Genomic DNA, 22,113 nt, shown 5'->3' with positions numbered 1-22,113 from the left:
AATTACAACTGGTTGCATCCACAAGATCATTGTCATAAAAACCTTCGTATAGACGTGTAACAAAAACGACAATGTAAGAAATTTCAAAACATGGATACAAAATGTGCAAATTGCAAAATTTGAACGTACCGTGATTGCTGTCCATAAAAGGAAAAATATAATGTCCAAGCACCAAAGAAAGAAGGTTCACTCTATTCCAGTTCGAGGTATTATTACAATAATCGCATGTATAACTTGCTAGACGACTTTACAACCCACACTAGAGTGAGAAGTGTGCTGGAGCGTGAAGTCCCCTTACTTGACGTAATAAAATGGCTGAAGAGCGAGATATACGAAAAGAAAAAGCAAGACAGAACCAACTAGTTACAGGAACATCAAATCAGCCGGCTGGGTCTCTCCTCATTCACCACAGAGAGAAGTTGCACGCTCTCCAGTTCAGTACTGGCTGCCTTCACTGATGCCTGTTGCGATAGCCGATGACGCACGTAGCCGTAGAAAGTACAGCCTAAGAGGGTAATGGTGCAACCAATCGCATTCATGAAAGAGATTGGGTTTTTGAAAATGAGCCATGAGATGACGATCGCTACAGCAACCTGCGCCACGCAAATCAAATTTACGACCATCAGATTTCAAATCTAGAGGTTGATTTTACTGAAAGACATGAACCAACACAAATGACCTTATAAAATACTAGTTTCTGCACTTCGTAAAGAAGTTGAGTGCAATTTTAAGTTTGGCTAATTCCTGGTCACAAAAAGTCTTACTTTCATGTTTCCTGCCACGTTAAATGTCACAGCCGTTGTTGCGTGAATGACGTAAAATATTGAGAAATTGAGACAAAAAGCTGACACTCCAGAGAGGAATATGATGAGAAGGGGCGCGAGCAGTGATTCTTGAGCATCCATCCATGACACGACGCCCAAACCCTCCAACAAAAGGGCTGGAAGGGCTAAAATCATGGTTGCATATGGCGCCATATAGTACACGGTATTAATGCTGCATTAGAGGTTAACGCATCAGTTGTCAAACCTAAAATTGCAGAGGAAAAGTTCAGTAGAACTCTAATTATGCACATGATCTCTGGTAGATTGAAGAAAAATTCAGTGGTAAGCCTTCTGACTTACTGAGTACAGCTAGTAGTGTTGAAATCAAAATACCTATCAAAATTGTAACCATGAAGCAAGGATTCTGCCAAGATGGTCTTTGTCGAAGTCACGACGCAGCCAAAAAAAGCTGCTAGGAAACCAGCCATATTGAAGCTGAGCTCGGTGACGGAAGTTAGCACAATTCCACCAACAATGGGTATCAATGAAAGCCAAACACGTCGATCAAATGATTTTTTCCAAACTAGCCACTGCAGCGCCACTGCAATTTCCAAGTACCCGTCACCTCTTTGGAACACAAGTAACCACAAAATAACTTCTATGTAGCAACCTCAAACGCTGTTATTTTCAACAATCAACAAACGAGAATTTTTAATTAAGCATGTCTGAAACTAAAATCTTTTGAAATAAAGCCATCAATTAAGGGCACTAGAACATGTCTTGAACGCACATAAATCGACTTCATTAAAAAGCGACCATTGAGATAGTGATCTCCCGGTGTGGAGGAAATGACAGGGAGCGGCAGTTAGGAGGTTAATTTTGTTTAAAATAGTAAAAAAATCCATCAAGTCAAAGTACTCAGAAATTTAAAACAATTCGGCATACCTGTGGTGGCAGGTGTGAAGGACTTGATGGTTTGCATAAAGGAAACAGGTATGTAACGAAGGCTGACGTTTCCAAGCACGATGTTAACACAAAAGACGAATGACATCGGTAGAATTCGCCTCAAACGATCCTGAGGGTCGACTTCAATGAGTGGCTTCACATTCAGCACCTTAATTGCTATATGGGCGCCGATTGTCGAACAGATAAAGTGCACAGTCGATACCGTCAGCGGAAATTTGAAGTCGAGTTTCTGATTCAATTGACCAGCAGGTTACCCAGTCCTTGTTAATCCATGCAGGTGGGCTACTCAGTTCTTGTCTATGAGAACAATTTAAATGCTATGGCCATCCTTAGCAATAATAAATTTTAATCAAAGAAATCTAAAGTCAGCATGAGGGGCTCTAAACCCACTCTCAAGCTAATTAAAACCTTGATCTTCTAGTTTTCATCTAAAATAGCATGCAGTTTCAGAGGGTAAAACTCGCAAATTACATTTTGGGGATACATGGCAAAGTATTGTATACAAAAACAGAGCAAGGAACTGAGACAATCAATAACCCTAATATCCAGCTATTTACGACAGTAATCACCATATTTGTCTTTAAACATCCGGTTGATCCGGGTAGCGTATTTTTCTTGCTTGATGAGTGAGCAATCGAATTCCGAGCTCATGAAAGGGTCGGTCAAGTAAACTGACTCGTAAAAGTACATGAAATTTGCTCCAGAAAAAAACATAGGTGTCAAGAATACAATTACGAACCTGGAAAATCCACTTGTTCATGATGATGACCAGTACGTTGAAACTCCACCACTGCAAAATTGCAATAACTCCTCGGAGTTGAGTGATGCCAACCGGTAAAGTGCTACCCTTCTCCATACTGCCCTCGACGCAGTGAATTGATCTGCAAAAAGTGTTAATATTCGTCATTAACCACGCGGACTTTTTCTATCAAATGCTCTCTCTCTCTCTCTCTCTCTCTCTCTCTCTCTCTCTCTCTTGCTAAGCATCGCGCACCTGTGATTGCATCAAATCTCGCGGCTAAATCATTAAAGGGACCTAGAATATAGACGAAGCGTGGTATGAATGGGCTAAAAGTCACCACACAATGTGCTATGTTTTGTTCAAAGTCGTCCCAACAGAAAGCGTGACTAAAAGGAAAAAATATAGCAAAACCAACCCCAAATCTCACCGAAAACTCACATCACACCGCGTCTCCTCGCATGCTATCGTATCCCCACCCTACAGCTGATCCCCACACACAATCGCCCTATGTCAGATCTCTTCCCGATCACCCCAATGCATAGAAAAACCTATCGCCTGAAGCAAAAATTAAGTGCACGCCGTCCCAAAAGTCACACACACCTCGACCATGTGCGACCGCGAAACAGAACAGCAGTCCAAATTAAAGCCCGGAGCTGTGAACTTCCCCTTCAAGCTCCACCGCGCACGCCCACTTTTATCTTAAAATGCACGCTGGGGCAGCAACTCCAATGCAGCTTGTCAGCATGCGCCAGGAGTGCGATTGCGAGAGCTCCTCGCGACACAAACCACCTCCATAAAGGTGACAACGCAGCAACGAACTCTGAGATAGAACAGCACGAGAAAATCCCACTTTCTCCCCCTCTCTCGCGGATTTTCCAACGCTTCCCAACGCTATCCCACTTTCTCCCCCTCTCTCGATCTCGGTCTCTTACTATTGGATCGTTGCTTCGACTGCAACCATGTCGACTGCACAAGGACCTTCTCGCATTATGTCGCGACAGGGCAGATGATTGACTGGGGTCAATGTCGACGAGGCCCATGGCCTTGTTCTTTGGGTGCCTTTGCGACACCGAAACTTCTGGGACGTTACAGCAAAGGCGGAAGCATTGTGGCTCCAGCTTCAATCCATCGTGTCGCTTTAGTGCCACGTCCCACTTGTTTGCCATGTGGATTAATCCTATTGGGACGAAAATGTTTAATTCTATGCCGTGGAACTTTAATGGTGCTTTGGTTTACTCTAATCTATGGCCCAGCCTGAGTATTTTGCATAGATCATGACATCATCCATGATGAGACGGGAGCCGAAAAGGACCTCCATCTCCAATACATGACCCCTGCTTGGATTTTTTTTTCCCAGTGGCATTATTTTTCTGTTGATTTTATTGTTGGAATAGTATAATCCAACCAGGCAACTGTATCATTGTGACCTACACGACTTTGTAAGGTGTGGAATCAATCAACATACACACTTATTTTTTCAATATTTAATATTATTTTTCTCAGCATCCATATACTAAGTTCCTCCACGCCCCACAAGTGGCCAATCTTACAACCGGATTTCTCGATGATTTTATTTCGAGGTTTGATTAGTTTACCGCCTTGGGCAGATAATTCTCCAATCATAGTAAGAGCGGATGCATTCTGACAACCAGTATCTGTCTGTTTGTTGTCACTACTTACCAATTATTTTTCATGGCTCCACAATTTTGGGTTGAATTGAACAACTACAAATAGTATGGAATGCTTGCCTGGGGGAGGTAGAGATCAAATTTAGAATGAGATATTCAATGTTCAAGCATTGTGATTTTACAAGACAAATGAGCAACTGTGATTTGGTTTTTCAATATAATCATTTAAAAACAAAACATGAAGACAAAAAGAAAACCGAATGGAAAGTGGAGGTACTTGATTTGGAATCTTAGTCATTGGAAAGAAGAATCATAGAACTACAACCTTGGGATTGTCAGTGCATTCAGTGGCATTGGTGCACGCGTTTTAGAGCTACGGAAACGGCTTCCAATACTTTCTCTGTCAGTACAAGAATTGCACGACTTGATAATGGAAGAGGAAGGTATTGGAGCACTTCTTTGTCCGTAACTTGGACTTGAGACCGAGGGATGTAGAAACACACTTTGGTTCACAGGAAGCTCCTGCATACGATGTGAATTTGGCAATCGGATGGAAGACAATGTTTACAACTGAAGAGATCGGTAAGCAAACGCTGCATGAGAAGTAAAAGTCGAAGCCATTTCACTACAATCTGCAATTGTGCGACTTAAAGAATTCATGGTTTCCAGCAATTTTCTGATCCATGGCAAAATCACAAGAGTAGTTGCCTCCTATCTGAATTGGAGGCAAAAGAGTATCGTTCTAGGATTAAATACACTCTCGGAAGGTGGATGGTAGGGTCCCTCGAGAAAGGTATGAACCAACCCCACGCAATCCGAAAAGTCTAGTGATCACTATGATACTCTGATTCCTGCAAGACAAGTAAAGGTGTGTGATCGAAGTACATTTGCGATCCGTGATACTCCTACAGGAATTGAAGGATGTTGATTATCCCGAATTTGAATGATTGTTTTCTGATCAACATCAACTCTAGCATTGTTCTTTATATTGTCGAATCTGATTGAACAGGGAGTTTTGTCTTGAATACGATCGTGGGGCAAGGCTAAGGAATTCAAGAAATCATTGCGCGTTGGAACACTGTTCCGAGAGATGCAATTTGGTGTGACTAGAGGTAGAATAGAAGCGTCAAGTAGGGAAGGTCATCAAGCGACAGGTTCGGATCCGTTACCAAGGCAGATAGCTTACCTGCAGAGAGTCAAATCGGCAAATTCAAATCAAATTTTTATCCTCCAATTGAACTCCTGATACTGTTTCGGATTGTGAGGAATAGAAGGATCTCTTTACCTGCTTAAATAACATAAGGTCGATTCAAAACTACTAAAGCATTGATATCTTTTTTAAATTAAATCTTCGGATATTGATCACTAGCGGGTCACACTGAAGTAACAAGAATCTTGGACAAAGAGGATTACTAAGAACAAAAGTCCTGAATCGACGATTGCTAGTATGATGGGATATGCATATGCACAAACACACCTTAAATTTTTCCTATTCGCTGCGAAGGTTTTGAATATACAGAGAAAGTTGACTGTTCGAATATGATATGGATTGGGCATTAAATCATGCGATTTGAAAAAAAAAAAAAAAAAAAAAAAAAAACGTAAAATAATAAACGAAAGAAAATAAAACCTGGGTGCCCTTAACATCGTCATCGTCTAGTCCTGATCGCTTTGTAACTCCAAAAGTAGTTACTTCTACCAGATCTATTGGAGCGAGACGGATGTTTAAAGACAAATTTAAAATGATCTGTCGATAGACTCATCACCATCAATAACCTAAAGAGTGATCTACATAACGTTAGTAACTATACAGTACACGTTCACAGCAATCCCAATACTAAAGAAGCACAAGCCGGAGCCCCCTTTTTTCAGGCATTGATGACACCTAAATATTAAGCATACTTGTCATTCTACTTAATGCAAATAAAAGACAAGCAAAGTCATACTGCTGCCTACACAACTTGCTTGCTACTGTTCAGGTTAAGCATAAGTAAGTCATCATATAGGTGTTGAGACATATGAAAAAACTATGTAAAAATTTCAAGGAAAGGTTCGTAAAGTCGACAGAATAGTGATAAGGTGCCTCAGTCGAGATGAGACATGCATGTCGTCCAACCATGCTAAAGTTGAGTAATTCGGTAATCTCTGCTACTTCTAGATTAGCAGAACATGGGCATCAATTTTGATATCACACTTCGGGTACCAAATCTCGAAATGAGCATGAGATCTGAATTCAAATTAATGCTTATTATGCTTAATGCATAAAACTCAGAAGACAATTAATACATCAGTATTTAAAAATCAACACTTCGTCACTCACATTCTCAAGGAGAGATAGTTCGTGGAATGTGCGACCCACAATATGCCCTTTGTCACCTATCATGCTTGATCTTGGCATCTAGATGCAAACGCAACTTTGGTAGGAGTTCCAGTGCTTAGTAGCCTACTGCATACTAATCATTAATTTGCAGTGCAGCTTGGAGAAAGTATTTATCGGGGTCGTATGAAATTGTTTTCATCGTTAACCACTCGCCTACATAAGCTATTTGAGCAATCACACCTCAATTGAGTCACAATTCACTTCTCTGCACACAAAGCAAAAAATAAATAATCCTCATATCTTTTCCAAAACACAACGTCTATCGACAACCAATTCCCAAATCAAATATAGTCATTTTTTGACGCTTACCAACCAGTAGAAGCAGAAAACCTGCACTGCTCACAACTCGCAACTATCGGGCCTATGTGTCACATCCGGACTCTGCACGATATAAACTGATACTCGCAACATAGGGAAACTGGTAAAGAGCAATAGATGTAAGTCAAGCACACTACCTGGTATATTAGTCATAGCCGGCGGTAGCCACGGCGATTCAGATGGAATTCCATGCAGATCTCTCATGACATTGAATAGTGCAGTCGCGATCATTTTCTATCCTGTCGGTGGTTCGAGATGGTGCTAACTGAGGTATACTGCTTGTGCATAGCGATGAAATGGCAACAATTCTGCGTGTCCAATGCATAACAGTTCCTATGATATCCCTGTGAAGGTAGCAATACATCGTCACAAATTCCGAAAACACTATCTGTGCTCTGGCCCACGGACAGCCCAATACCCTCAACTGGGAGCAGTGGTAGTTGGTACTAATTTCGGCCCATATGAATCCAGTATTTAAGACGAATATGTTCGAATGAATGCGATTCATTGGATGATTGAAGCTGTTTGCTTGTAATCTGAACATCGTTTGTCTGACGCAAAAAAGATATTCCTCAAAAGAGAAATAAACTGGAGGAAATCAGCCACAACCCCGACAGAGGAGTCTACTATCTGTATGTAGAAGATGATCCTGCTGTTTTATAAATTCACGGGGCTTTTTACAATAGAAGTGTTGTAATACCACATGCAAAAGTACAAATTGATTGAGAAACTGGCCTGCACACAGGTGACTAAATGTCTAGGTCAACAGTAGGCAACAGTAGGATGAGGATAGAATGTCGGTAATAAGAATCATGCAAAGATTCGCGGCACATCGCAGTGCCCCATCACTTTATGTGGTTCATATCCACAAAAAGCATGCATGCAGGGGATCTCGTATTCCTTAAGCTGATGGAAGAAATGTTGGGTTGCATCGCGCCATGCCAACAAAGGACCCTCATTTCCAATGTCATGGCACTTACCTTTGTGCATTTCGTGACATGCTGTCTGAAAAAGACATCACACTTGCTTTCAGCTCAGTTGACCAAGCAGAGGCATTCAGAATTAAACTAGAAGAAGGAAAGACGGGGTTGAATTAGCTTTTATGATTGACAGGAGATTGGGAGGGATTTTGGTTTGAAGACTGCGGCATCAGGGCATTGGTCCCTCTTTCCTCTACTCTCATGGTTATTGCAGAAATCGCCGAGTGTGATTGTGCAGACGCAGCATGATACGTAGACACTGATAACTGAGCAAGTGCAGGCAGTGCGCCACCTGTATCAAACAATGTTATATTTTCAGTGATGTTTCTCGTAAGGATAACTTTGCAGTTGTTTGGTGAAAAGTAGGGACACAAACATTACTTAGTGCCAGAATAATACGCAGTCCAATCAATATCTAAAAGCTACAAAAACAGTTATGAACTATCAGATAAATGATACAAGGGGAGTAGAGATTTAAGATACCAGCAAGTCCGGCGCATCCGACTGAAAACACTAATACTGGTGGTAGCTGCAAACAATACTCAACCCACACCCAAGCCCCAGGATGAGATAATGAATTGATTACGAATATCACTTGTCAATGAGAGTGGGTGAGTGTGTGAAACTACATACATACATGTATGTACATCGTTTAAAGTATCAAAATAAAATATGATCGTAAAAATTAAAAATCAAAAAGAGAAGTGAAATTTGAACTGAACGCAAAAAGAGAACTACATATCAATTGCTGCAAAGAAATGAATACTATCAATCCATTTGTGACACAGTAGAGAGGTAAACGAGGTAAATACCCCCACAACAAACTGCCACCAAATTGGTCCCCCAACCCTCTTCTTAACGTGCGGCATCACTGCAATCAGAATGAGGGATGTTGATGGACGTCATGAATGCTTCAGAAAAATCTCTTTTTGAAGAGCAAATCAAATTTAAGTGAGTGCATACCTGCGTTAAATGCATAAAAGCTAGAGAGAGTTCCTCCTGCTGCAGTTCCAACCTGAAACCATATGCGATGTACAAATGAAAACATATCTACAAAAAAAAAAAAAAAAAAAAAAAAAAAAAAAATGCATACACTATTTACATTCAGAACTTCATGACATACCTAAACTGTGCACAGATTATTAAGGTGCACATTGCCGTATTCAGCCACAATAGAAATATATTCGATCCCACACTGACTCGGCGCGACGGCGTCACGGCAGGCGCAAATGCCGCGTGCGGAGGACCGAAACCTCTATTCAAACCACGTGACTCACAATCGTCGCAGCGCACCGAATTCGCTGCTTCCAATCCACATTTATTCATACTGCAATCTACTGCCTAAGCCTGTCATTCTCCAAATTTCACCTGTTCCTTCTCGACACCTTGTGCATGGGACAGTGACAACAACGACGCGAGATATTGTTCACAATACAAAACAGCACATGTTGCTCAATTGGAACGGTTGATTTACCATGGCAAAACTTTCTCGCATAAATGGAGCGATGGTCCACCCACTCGCTTGCTGCAGTCACAATCCATCAGCAAAGGCAGGCATAAGAGGAAAAATAACTAACAAGCGTGCTAATTCTGAACGATGTCAATAAAAAGATCACTAAAACTGTAGCAACTAATTTTAAGGTTATTTACTTCATTAGACAATAATTCCAAGAGCTCAGGAAATTAATATTATGAATTATGGTTCATTGATAGGGTCTTCACAAAAAATTGCTGAAATCTGAAGCTATCGATGAGAAAAACATTGCTCCCTAACCAGATCATGCGGAAATTAGTTACGAATGTAAATGTTCATGGCCGCTTGGCTATGTTTAAAGCACCAATCGAGGTTGAGACTTACAAGATCCTTCGATAAAGGTGCAGAGCAGCGTGGACAACGAGGGGAACCAATGCCGGGACGCAAAGTAGGTGCATGGTAAAGAGACGAGTCGAGATTCTTAGACTCTTCCAAAGCTTCTCGGGATGCCATGCTGTTATCAAGTCTAGTTGGTGCCAAAAACTTAAGACGAGCTGATGGAAAAACGAAGCATAATAGACGCACAAATGCTGTACACCACAGCCAGTACGAGGAATTACAAAGACCTCCAAAATAGAATCACTTGAGCTCACCACAGCAGCCTAGACCTTTGTATTAGAGTCAAAAGAAATCAATACAAATCACTTACTCAAAGCAAGCATGGTTCTCAACGTCATCTAGAAAAAAGCAACAAATTCCAGAAACCTTCACGAGAAGTATCAGAGGCACGGAACTTCCAGAAGGGCATTTCAAAAACAAGTTCAAACAAAATCAACGCCCTATCACAAAAAAAAAAAGAAAAAAAAAAAAGAAAAAAAGAGTAGTCATCTCACCTTAGAAATTGTCACAGCACCAAGTTCCACGATCAGTCTTTCTCCTGCGCAATGTAAAAAGGGAGATAGAATTCGACGCAGCGAAACAACGCAACTCACATCGATCGGGAAACAAAACTTGCCCAACCTATCAAACGAAGTGAATTCCAGTGCGAATCAAGGGTGTGTCAGATTGGAAATTGCGGGTTCTCGAATTTCGATACAGGTGAGAGGAAACCGACGCTAAGGCGGTACGAGTGTGCAGCGGAGTCGCTCACAGCCACGGCAGGGCCTCAGGGTTTAGGGCATCTGATTTGGGGAGCGAAGTGCATAATCAGGGGAACGAACGTGCCCCTTGAGACTTGCAACGTGGCGTTCCATGCAGTGTGAGCTCTGCCACCTTGGCAACTTAACTGTCCTATCTGTCACAGTACGACGCAGGCTAAACACCAATCAAATTAGAACTCAGGTAAGTGTCGCATACCCTCCAAAGGAATTGAATGAGATAATTAGGAACAGAAAAATTGCTTGAGATAAAATAAAAGATGATAATAATTTTAGGGTGGACCCTTGACAAGATCATACAAATGCACAAATTTAAAACACTTTAACAAATTAGGAGTTCCACTGTAATCGTAAAAATACAAATAAAATTACTATATAATCACTCTGCAAGATTGGTACAAAGATGATATGAATCTTGGTACTACAAGTCAATTGCATCCTTCAACATCAATTTATCCATCAACTCTGCAATTGTAGCCTCGTATTGTAACACTTGCAAATGCAATCTTACTGTATCGTTGTCTTTAAGTTTATAGTTTATTCTTTTGTCAACAACAACAAACCTACCTACAATTGTATTACTTGGTGTAAAGCATGAGAGTATATTTGTTTGAATTAAGTACAACAGTCCAACCTAAAAGAAAAATCATATCATTGTTTAACAAGTCACAAAGTATTAAATGCAACAGTTAGCTTCAGTACTTAATATATAACTTGGTACTTAATACAAATTTTAATAAATAAGTTCAAATATGGTCAAAAATTAAACAAAAAATTTAGTATGTTGGAGCAAATCAAGACAATGAAGCAGATATATCAAAATTATAAGATATATAACAACTTTTGCTAATGCTATCAACAAAATTCAACAATTATTACTTATCACTAATTCTATATCTTTGCTTTCTTACTAAATTAGTGGCCTACTAACTTATTATTTCTACTAACCATTATCAAACATGTTATAATATTTTAGAATCTTCAACTCTGTTAACTAAATTGTTTAAGATAATGTGCAAAGTTCCAAATTTGTTTAATATTTTTTGATAATATTACTTTATTTTAAGACCTACATGTATTTCATTCTTTGTAAAAACTAGCATGGTATAAATACTCCTATATTAATATTATTTATTGATAATTACACTCCAAACATGATAATATTATTCAAGAGTATAACCGCCTCATTTTTCTTTTATATATCTAAAATATAATAAATTTTGAAATATAATGTATATTTATATATAATTTATTTAGATAATTTTTAAAATATATTTTTATTTTTCATGAGCATATTTCAAAACAAAATAAGAAGCGATGGCATTTGTAAGTTGATCAAATAAATTTTAAAAATGGATATTTTTTAAAAATATTAAAAATATCATCTTTATTAATAATGAGGATTTGAGGAGCTTAGGCCATATTGACTTATTACTTATTAAATGGCCTTACGAAGATCATCCATATGTTGAAGTAGGTTGAAGATTGAATGATCCTTGATCTAGTTTATTTACAAAATTAATGTGGCTTACACAATGGTAGTTTACGCATCAAACCACACCACTTGGATATATTTTTAAGAATGTACCTTTCTAAGGTGACACTTGAGCACAAATTTTGGAGTATAGTTAATATATTCACCAACTCTTGAGTCTTCCATACTTTGTTGATGCTACAACTTTGGACTTTTATGTCCATTGACTACATTGAATTTGGACTAACTTGGCCTTAACTTAGGTACTCATAACAATATTTTTAAAAGTCAAATAATTTTATTAATATAAGATTAATGATATCTTATCTTAGATGACAATCAAATTGTATTGGTTGTTAGAAAAGCTAATGAGCTTCATCTTGCCTTATTCAATAAGTTAGAAGCACCTCGTAGTTCATTTCCTACATTTATAACATTTCTAGCATCATTTGAATTTTGGGCACGTAGACCTAGCATGGTTTGAGATGTTAATTCTTAAATTTATAAAGAATCTAATACAAATGAGAGGGAACATGCCATGGACTTTTTAACTAGCACCATAGTTGCTCATAATATCATAGAAGGAAAATTTTATTTTCTTCTAGGACAAAATTATGAACTTCAACACTTTAGCGTGGATTATTGGCATATGGCTTGCTGCTCAAGAGCATTTTAATGACCATTATTTTACTCTAAGATCAAAAAATAATAATTAAAGGATAGTGGATCCTAAATATACTTAGGTTAAAAAATCTAAGTAATTATTTTGCTTAAAATGGCATTCAACTAAAGAGCTACAAGTTCAATATGTCTTTGTTGTTTTGGCCAAAGATTTGAGAAAAATAATTGCTCAAAAGATTTTCTTACAAAATTTTTTTTTGCAAGATATTTTGTGTCCTATCAACATTGCTAATTCACAAGTATATTTTGATAATATAGCTCCTTATTTGTCTATAAGTAAGAATATTGAGAGCACATAAATAATATTTTTGCCAAATTAGTAGTTAAAGATTGTAGTGGCATACAATGGTGCTCTATTGGTGAAAAAAGAGACAACATAGTTAGATAATTGGTACTAGAAGTTAGGACCACATTGTATTTATTAAAATAAATAAGTAAATATGAAAGTAGAATAAGTTATCTAGTAAAGGATATTACTTTAAATAAGTTGTTATTGGTTAAAAGATTACCTTTTGATATATAAGAAAGCCAAGGAATAAAGTAAATGAATGGACAAAGGATCTTAAGGATATAGAGAATATATTAAAAATATATTTTTATAATAGATAAAATAGTAATTAATAGTCTCAATAAAATATTAAATGGATGTATTCATCAAAGAATGAAAGTTGTTCATTAAGGTAGCAGCTACTTCATATAAGTAATCGATGTTGGAAGTCAGAGATATCTTATTCCGTATTCTCTTTTTGAGCAATCTTACTGATGTTATTTGTTAGTAACTTCAAAGTTCTTTTTTTTCAATAGATTATAGGCCCACTCATCTTTAGTTGTGAGTTTTGAGGTTCTTTGAAGTCTTTTTTGTTGTGAGGAGTAGATCTTATGATTGTTGCTGATATTAGGATTTGATATCTTCTAAATTCTCTTTTGTATCTAGTTGTTGATGTAGTTTTATTGTAACTTATTGTTAAATGCATTCATTGTCTTAGAAGATATCAATCACCTTAAAATGATGTTATAAATTATTAGTCTTGTATTTTTTTATTGAATTATATCATTGATGGACTAGTATTGTGCTTTTGTATGTTGAATTTGTTAAGAGATTTTCTTTTAGTGATAAGAAGATATTTGTGAAATTAGAAGTAAATTTATTAGAGTTGAAAGTTATTAAAGAGTGAAATCACTAGTTTATTTATAAAAAAAGGCATTTTAGATATCCAAGATAACAAGATCTTTTTGTTTATTTAGAAAGCTTTATCTTCTCTTTTCTTGATTTTTTTTTTGATATACCTCTTCATTAGACATGGTTTTAAGTAAAGGTGAAGGTTTGAAAATAATTGAGAAGTTTAGAGGTAATAATTTTTACTATTGAAAGAAGAAAATAGAACTTTTGTTGGCTTTATTAGATCTTTGGAATATTCTTGATAAAAGTAAAGAGCCTCCAAGCGAAAAAGTTGATATCAAGGTGAAGAAAGAGTACAAATATTATGAAAGAAAGGCTTTTAACATGATTGCATAAAATTTGGATGAAGCCAATTTTTTACATGTATTTGCTTGCAATGGACCAATAAAAATATGAAAGATTATTTATAACATCTCTGAAAGTAAAAATCTTGCCAACATTCTATGGACAAGGAAAAACTTCTTAACAATAAAGATGGAAGAAAGAGATGATTTCATTGCTCATATCAATAAGATAAAAGCATTTACAAATCAACAAATAGTTGTTGACAAGCTAGTTGATGATAAGGACATTGTGTTAACATTCCTCATGAGCCTTTCTAAATCTTATAACTATTTCATTATAGCATTGAAATCTATCAATATGAAGGAGCTTACTATGAATTATATTATAGCAAGACTTGTCTATAAAGTAACCAAGAGAGAGGAAAAAAAAAAAAAAAAAAAAAAAAAAAAAAAAAAAAAAAAACTTCAAAATGATGATTTGGCTCTATTTTTAAAATAAAACAAAGGTAGTTATTTTTACCAATGTCATAATTTAAAAAATAGTATGAAAAATTATTATATTTATAAAAAATCAAATTACTTTACTAGGAATTATTACAAAGCGAAGAAAAGAGATAGAGAGAATGCAAACAATGCTAGTGATAGTTTTGATAGAGATGATTATACTTTTATGGCAAGTAAAAGAGCTTCCATGGTTGCCATGTGTAAGTGGATTATAAATTTGGGTACTACTAAGCACATGATACCATATAAATATTCATTTGACACTTATAAAGAAATTTGAGCTATAAATATTTGATTAGGAGACAATGGCATGGTATAAGCCATTAGAATTGGCTCTATTGTAGTAGAAATCATTGTTAAGAACAAAATAAAGAGAATCAAATTGAAGGAAGTTTTATATGTACCAAAGGTAAAGAAGAACCTCTTTTTGGTAAGTAAAGTTATATTATATGGTTGTGAGGTTCAATATGATATGAATAGATATTTTGTGAAGATATTGAATGGATAATATGTTGCCAAAGGCCTAAAAAATGGCAACCTCTACTTCATCAATTATAAGAAGATGAATCAAATTGAAGTAGTGACATTTATTTACTTTCCACAAAATGAGGACAAATTTGGAATTTGGCATCAACAACTTGATCATTTGAATGCCAAAAACATAAAGAAGCTTCAATCTATAGAAAGTAGCTTGGATCTTGGTCAATTCAGTGACAATACCATGACACTTATTTGTAAAGATTGTATTCAAGGCAAACAACAAAAGACTTCATTTCTAAGAGGAGTTCCAACACATGCATCTAAATTATTGGAGATTATACATTCTAATATTTTTAGACCAATGAGGATGTCATCAATTAGAGGAATAAGGTACTTTATCACATTTATTGATGATTTTTTAAGAAAGATATGCATTACATCTTTAAAACTAAAAGTGAGTGTTTTTCAAGATTTAAGGAATTTAAAGTAATTGTAAAAAAACATTGCAAATGTAAGATTAAAATATTACATACAAACAATGGAAGTGAGTATATGTCAAAGTATTTTGATAGCTTTTTAAAGGTTCAAGGCATTGTAAGTCAAACCTCTATTCTTTACATTTTATAATAAAATAAAATTGTTGAAAGAAAAAATTATACCATTATAGAGATAATAAAGAATATGCTTTAAGTACAAAATCTTTGGCATGAATATTAGGCAAAAGCCATAATTATACCAATGTATACAAGAAATAGATACCTTATAAATATATTCACATCAATGATTCTACAAGAAGCTTGGAGTGGAAAAAAACTTTGTATTTTATAGATAAGGATTTTTAGATGCATTCCTTATATAAAAGTACTAGCTTATATGAGATTAAAAATTAATGCAAAATATAAAAATTATATATTTTTTGGTTATTGTGAAGGTATTAAGGCATATAAGCTTATGTATTTGGAAACCAAGAAGATCATCAAGAATCATGATGTAAAGTTTTTGGAGTATAAAACTGCTTGTAAATACTTGGAGTTGTATCAAAGTGAAAGTAATGATATATTTATGGATACATCTCCAATTCTAGCAAAGAAAAAAGAAGAGAATGAAAACAATGAAGATGATAAAGGTGTGAGTGAAGATGAAGATCCAAAAAAGGTAGATCAAAGTGTATTTACAATTACTTGAATGAGCAATGAAGATAATCAAGATGTTGAAGATGATGTTCATGAGGAGTATCAACCATTAATTATAAAGACATAAGCTTTAAGAAAGAAGAAGGTTGTAAGAAATCTTAGAATATAAGAAAGTGAATCTTCATCAAGTAAAGAGAGATATCTTTTGAGAAATAAAAAACAACTTGGTGATTGATGGATGAATTACAGCTTTTCTCAAGTAAGTAAAAAATATCTTAATATTATATTTTTTGTTGATTTATTGAATTTGTGTGATGCAATAAAATCCACGGATGCTATGAAGTAGGAGAATGCTATAGAAGAGGAGTACAAATCACTTGTAAAAAATAGAACATGTAAGATAACTCAACTTCCATTAAATTGATCATTAATTGGTTGTAAGTGGATGTTTAAAGTAAGAAGGATGCAATAGATAATACTATGAGATTTAAAACTAAATTAGTTGTCAATGACTATTTATAAGTTTCTAGTGTTGATTTTAATGAGACATTTGTTCTCGTGGCCAAATTCAATACCATTAGAATCATTATAGTAATTGAGGCAATAATGTACTTGGAGATGTATTAAATAGATGTGAAGACGGCTTTCTTAAATGAAAGAATAAAAGAAGATATGTATATGGATCAACTTTAAGGATTTATCAAAAAAGGCAAATAACATCTTGTTTTTAAGTTGAAGAAATCTTTGCATGGACTCAAGCAATTATCAAAGGCATGATATTAGTATATTGACACATTCGTCTTGAATGAAGGATTTGAAAGAAGTAAGGCTGATCATTCTATATATGTGATGCAATCAAGTGAATTCATATTTATTGTCATCCTCTATATTGATGATTTGATCATCTTAATCAATATATTGAAGATGATAGATTGATTGAAGGTAAAATTAGAAAAAAAATATGAGATGAATAATTTGGAAAAGCTTCACTATTCTTTAGGAGTAGAATTTGTAAGAGATCATGCTAAAAAAACCATTACAATGAGCCAAAAAAAGTACATTAAAGAAGTATTTAAACAATTTAACATGGAAGAACGTAAGCCTATACGTACACCTTTGGAGGCCAATTTGAAGTTGATGAAGCTAATGGATGAAGAATTTGCTGAAGTTGATGAAGTTTATGAATGAAGAGTTTGCTAAAGTTGAAGGTCAAATGTAAGGTCTTCTATACAAAGTAATAGTAGAATCACTTATGTATGCAATGGTTGCTACAAAGATGAATCTTGTATATGTAATATGTGTTATGAGCCAATACATATCAAAAACTAGACCAATCCATTGAACAACCATCAAAAGAATCATGAGGTACTTAAAAGGTACTTTGTATTTCAAATTTTGCTTTAGAAGTGATAACATTACTTTGCATAATTATTATAATATAGATTGAATTAAAAATATAAATGATAGAAGGTCAAAAATGGAATATGTGTTTTTTGTTGAAATAAGAGTTATCTCATAGAATTTCAAGAGGCAACCTACAATTACAAAATCAATAATAGAGCTTGAGTACATGGCAGCAAGCCATGGTGCAATGGAGGCAATATAGCTAAGAGAACTTTTAGAGGACATTAGAGCTGTACAAATGGAAGCAACTTCAATGGAATGTGACAATCAAGGATGTCTTACATTTACAAAGAATCCAAAGTATCATTCAAGCATCAAATACATTGGCATTCAACATCACTTCATAAGAGAGAAGATTTTAATGGAAGTGATTGATATAAAGTATTATACAACAAAAGACATGTTTGCTAATTTATTAACAAAGGATTTAATAAATGATAGACATCACATATTGTCAAAGTCATTAGAGTTGAAAGCCTTTAATTAATAGCAAAATAGAAGTGATGAAGTAAATAAGTAAATATGAAAGTAGAATAAGTTATATTGTACAAGATATTAATTTAGGTAAATTGCTATTGATCAAAGGGTTCGTTCTTTGTATATAAAAAGGCCAAGGAATAAAATAAATGAAGAGACAAAAGATTTTTAGAATATAAAAAATATACTAAAAGCATATTTTTATAATAGTTAAGATATCACTAAATAGTCTCAATAAAATATTGGATAGATGTATTCATCAAAAGGTGGAAGTTGTCCATTAAGGCAATAGCCACCATCTGTCACGGACATACATATAATTACCTATATGAATAGATAAAAGTATGTAAAAGTAGGTTAATTGTGTAATATCTTCTAAAGAAGCTTCTTAGAAGCTTCATAGACGCTGCTTTGACTTTATAGGAGTCTATAGTTGACTTTTAGGTTAGAAACTTGGTCAACAAGTTAGCCATGTGCCACGCATGTTGGAAGCTTAAAGAACAAGCTAACTACGTGGTCCATCCATAGAAAACTTGCCTTGCAAGCAAATGCATGTGGCCTAGAAAGTCAACATATATTGGAGGTCTTATAGAACATCGCCACGTGGCTTCTAGTTAGATAGTATATATAGAGGCAAGAGTGAAGCCCTCTTCACTCTTGTCAACTCCTTTCTTGCTTCTAGTCTAGTTTCAAGGGTCTCTAGTTTTCTTGTATTTTGGCAATAGCCATTCCAGTTTCTTTCTTAATATACATATTTCTATTTTGTCCTATTTCTTTTTGAGAAAAGTCTCACTTACTCTTTAGCTTTCATCGAGTTCTTGTCCCTGACAGATTGACAAGAGTACACTTACAATATCAGAGCTTTGTCTTTTCTTGATTAAGAGTGGATTACCCCTTTTTCTTGATAAGACATAAGCGCATTAGAAGTTGCGGATTACCCTCTTTTAAACTGATATTGTTCTAAGTATTTTCTTTGTTATCAATTCCTCTCTTCTATTTGTTTTGAGCGTTGTTAGACATCTTCTCTTTTCTAAGTGCTACTATGGCAGAGCTTGTTGAAATGAAGAGTGCAATGGCACAGATGCAAGAACAATTGAAGGAGTTAATGCTTGCGATGCATCAACTCAATTTACCACCACAAGGAGCAACAAGAATGGTAGGAAGTGAAGATGTAGAGATGATTGGGGCTGCTTCAACATCTGCACCAAACCATGTCCCTTCTCCCAGAATGGAACACCCTTCGAGTATTAGAGAACCGAGAGTTGCCTTGCCCGAGAAGTTTGATGGTACCAGATCCAAGTTTCGAGGATTCATCAATCAGGTCCAACTAGTGATTGAACTTCAACCCCAGAGCTATCCAACTCCAGGGTCACAAGTAAGATTCATTGGTACACTTCTTTCAGGTTCAGCATTGTCATGGTTTTCATCTTTTCTTGAACGACGAGATCCAATATTGGATAATCTGGAGGCTTTTTTGGCGGAGTTTCGATCCATGTTTGGAGAACATGATGCAATTCGTGTTGCAACCAACAAGATCCGTATTTTGCGACAAGGCAATCGATCAGTAACATTATATGCTTCGCAATTTCGACAACTTGCAACTGATATCAAGTGGGATGATGCCGCACTTGTGAGTCAATTTCTCTACGGATTACAATATGAGGTAAAGAAATTGATGCTTAATTTACCTGATCCTCAAACATTGAGTCAAGCAATTGACTTTGCTGTGAAGTGCGACAATCGACTTTTTGAATTTTGATCCGAGAGTCGCACAAGTGGGCCTCAACGTTACTACAATTCAATGGCAACACCGACGTCTCCTCAACACATACCTTCGGAAGTAGAGGATATGCAAATTGATGCGATACGTTTCAAACCTCTTACTGAGCAAGAAAAGTCTCGATGTCGACAAGAAGGATTGTGCTTATATTGTGGAGAACCTAAGCACACTGCTCAACATTGTCCAAAGAAGCGACGTAACTACAAAATGAGGAGTACGGCTGTCAAAGAAGACAATATGTCGGAAAACGAGTACGTCCAGCTACAATAGGGACCGTGCGGCTGGAATCTTGTACAACTTTTAATAAAGGTCCTATCCTCTCCTCAAAACCATCTCCTTGTTTTATAATAGATGTGCATTTAGGACCTAATAATTACAAAGCCTCTGCCTTGGTAGATTCAGGAGCCTCATCTTATTTTTTAGATGAAGAATTTGCTAGATGTCATAGAATATCATTAATACAAAAAACTAAACCTGTACACGTAGAAGTCATAGATGGTCGTCCGTTGTCTTCTGGAGATGTAACTCACGAAACACTTCCTGTAGATGTAGTAATAAATGGTCATAGTAGTTGCGTAATTTTTAATATAATTAGATCTCCCTCTAATCCAGTAATTTTAGGCTTATCATGGTTAGAAAAGTATAATCCTCGAATAGATTGGATTTCTCGTAAACTTGATTTTCCTCAGAGCATTAGTAACAGTTCTATTAACCAAGTAAAAAACCATGAGTCTAGTATAGTAAAACTCACACCTATAGGTGCAAAAGCATTTATACACGCAGCAAAAGAAGGATCAACTTTTGCTATTTATGCTGCACCTATTTCTGAAAGCGTAAAGACTTCAAGTGGCATTCCAAGTCAATATCAGGATTATCAAGACGTTTTTGAGAAAAAGAATGCAGATATTCTTCCTGAGCATCGCCCATACGATTGTTCAATCGATCTCAAGGAAAGAACTCAGCCACCATTTGGACCAATTTACAGTTTATCGCAAGATGAGTTGGCTGAACTTAAGACATATATTGACGAGAATTTAGCGAAGAATTTCATACGCCATTCAAAATCTCCAGCAGGAGCTCCAATTTTATTCGTAAAGAAAAAGGATGGATCTTTACGAATGTGTGTTGACTATCGAGGACTCAACAAGATCACAATCAAGAACAGGTATCCATTACCTTTGATATCAGGACTCCTTGACCAGTTAAATCAAGCTAAGATCTATACAAAAATAGATCTAAGAGGAGCATATAATCTAGTACGGATCAAAGAAGGAGATGAATGGAAGACTGCGTTTCGAACCAGGTACGGGCATTTTGAATATAATGTCATGCCTTTTGGACTCACGAATGCACCAGCTGCTTTTCAACATCTCATGAATGATGTATTTCATGAATTCTTAGACAATTTTGTCGTCTGCTACCTAGACGATATCCTGATTTATTCTAAGAATGTTGAAGAACATGAAATACATGTTCGTCAAGTATTACAAAAACTCAGAGATGCAGGATTGTACGCCAAGATGGAAAAGTGTGTATTTCACACTACTCAAGTTGACTTTTTAGGATACATCATTTCAAATGATGGTCTTATGATGGATTCTAAGAAAGTCCAAACAATCATGGATTGGAAGATTCCAAAGACTGTGAGAGATGTCCAATGTTTCTTGGGATTTGCCAATTACTATCGGATCTTCATCAAAGACTTCTCACGAGTTGCAGCTCCACTTACACGCTTGACTAGTAAAGATAAATTCCAATGGAATCAAGAAGCGGAAGCAGCATTTGAAGCCTTGAAGACATCGTTTGTCTCTGCACCAGTCTTATATCGTGTTGATTTTTCCAAGGCATTTTTTATGGAAACAGACGCATCGCATTTTGCCTTGGGTGCAGTTTTATCACAAATGGGAACAGATGACAAACTTCATCCGATAGCTTTTCATTCAAGAAAATTCTCAGCAGCCGAGATCAATTATGAGATCCACGATAAAGAACTTCTTGCAATCGTGGATTCCTTTCAAGAATGGCGTCATTATCTAGAAGGTGCTTCTAGTCCAGTCACTGTGTATACAGATCACAAGAACCTCGAGTATTTCATGTCAGCACGCGTGTTGAATCGTCGTCAAGCTCGTTGGAGTATGTCTTTGTCAAGATTCGACTTCATTATCACTTATCGGCCAGGAAAACAACAAGGTTTGTCCGATGCCCTGTCTAGACGTTCTTATTTTGCACCAAAAGAAGGAGATGCAACTTTTGAGCAACAAAGAACGGTCCTCTTGAAACCGGAGCAATTTCATCTCCGAGCAGTGA

General features: G+C 36.0%; 2 protein-coding genes across 4 annotated transcripts; both read right to left on the bottom strand.

Moving 5' to 3' along the window:
• Positions 1–158: 158 nt before the first annotated feature.
• LOC112281659 (UDP-galactose transporter 1) lies at positions 159–3,488 on the bottom strand. Of its 3 annotated transcripts, none has more exons than XM_024518429.3 (7): positions 3,073–3,479; positions 2,900–2,955; positions 2,470–2,611; positions 1,710–1,959; positions 1,158–1,365; positions 765–996; positions 159–593 (listed from the first exon to the last, which is right to left on the bottom strand). In XM_024518429.3, the coding sequence occupies exons 3-7, from the start codon at positions 2,584–2,586 to the stop codon at positions 375–377; spliced, it is 1,026 nt and encodes a 341-aa protein (XP_024374197.1). In that variant the 5' UTR covers positions 2,587–2,611; positions 2,900–2,955; positions 3,073–3,479; the 3' UTR covers positions 159–374. The 3 variants fall into 3 exon arrangements, with proteins under 3 accessions (XP_024374197.1, XP_024374198.1, XP_024374196.1); XM_024518430.2 differs by having other exon boundaries at positions 2,911–2,955; positions 3,073–3,471; XM_024518428.3 differs by lacking the exon at positions 2,900–2,955 and having other exon boundaries at positions 3,073–3,488.
• A 3,945-nt stretch (positions 3,489–7,433) lies between these two features.
• On the bottom strand, positions 7,434–10,417 carry LOC112280933 (uncharacterized). The gene is made up of 7 exons (XM_024516895.3): positions 10,146–10,417; positions 9,637–9,842; positions 9,253–9,303; positions 8,742–8,793; positions 8,591–8,649; positions 8,262–8,307; positions 7,434–8,070 (listed from the first exon to the last, which is right to left on the bottom strand). Exons 2-7 carry the CDS (start codon positions 9,763–9,765, stop codon positions 7,892–7,894), a joined length of 516 nt encoding a protein of 171 aa, XP_024372663.1. The 5' UTR covers positions 9,766–9,842; positions 10,146–10,417; the 3' UTR covers positions 7,434–7,891.
• Positions 10,418–22,113: the final 11,696 nt, after the last annotated feature.

The sequence above is a fragment of the Physcomitrium patens genome, chromosome 4 (genome assembly GCF_059467195.1).
Source record: "Physcomitrium patens ecotype Gransden chromosome 4, ASM5946719v1, whole genome shotgun sequence".
Classification (NCBI taxonomy): domain Eukaryota; kingdom Viridiplantae; phylum Streptophyta; class Bryopsida; order Funariales; family Funariaceae; genus Physcomitrium; species Physcomitrium patens.
This window is presented reverse-complemented; position numbering and strand designations above follow the sequence as displayed.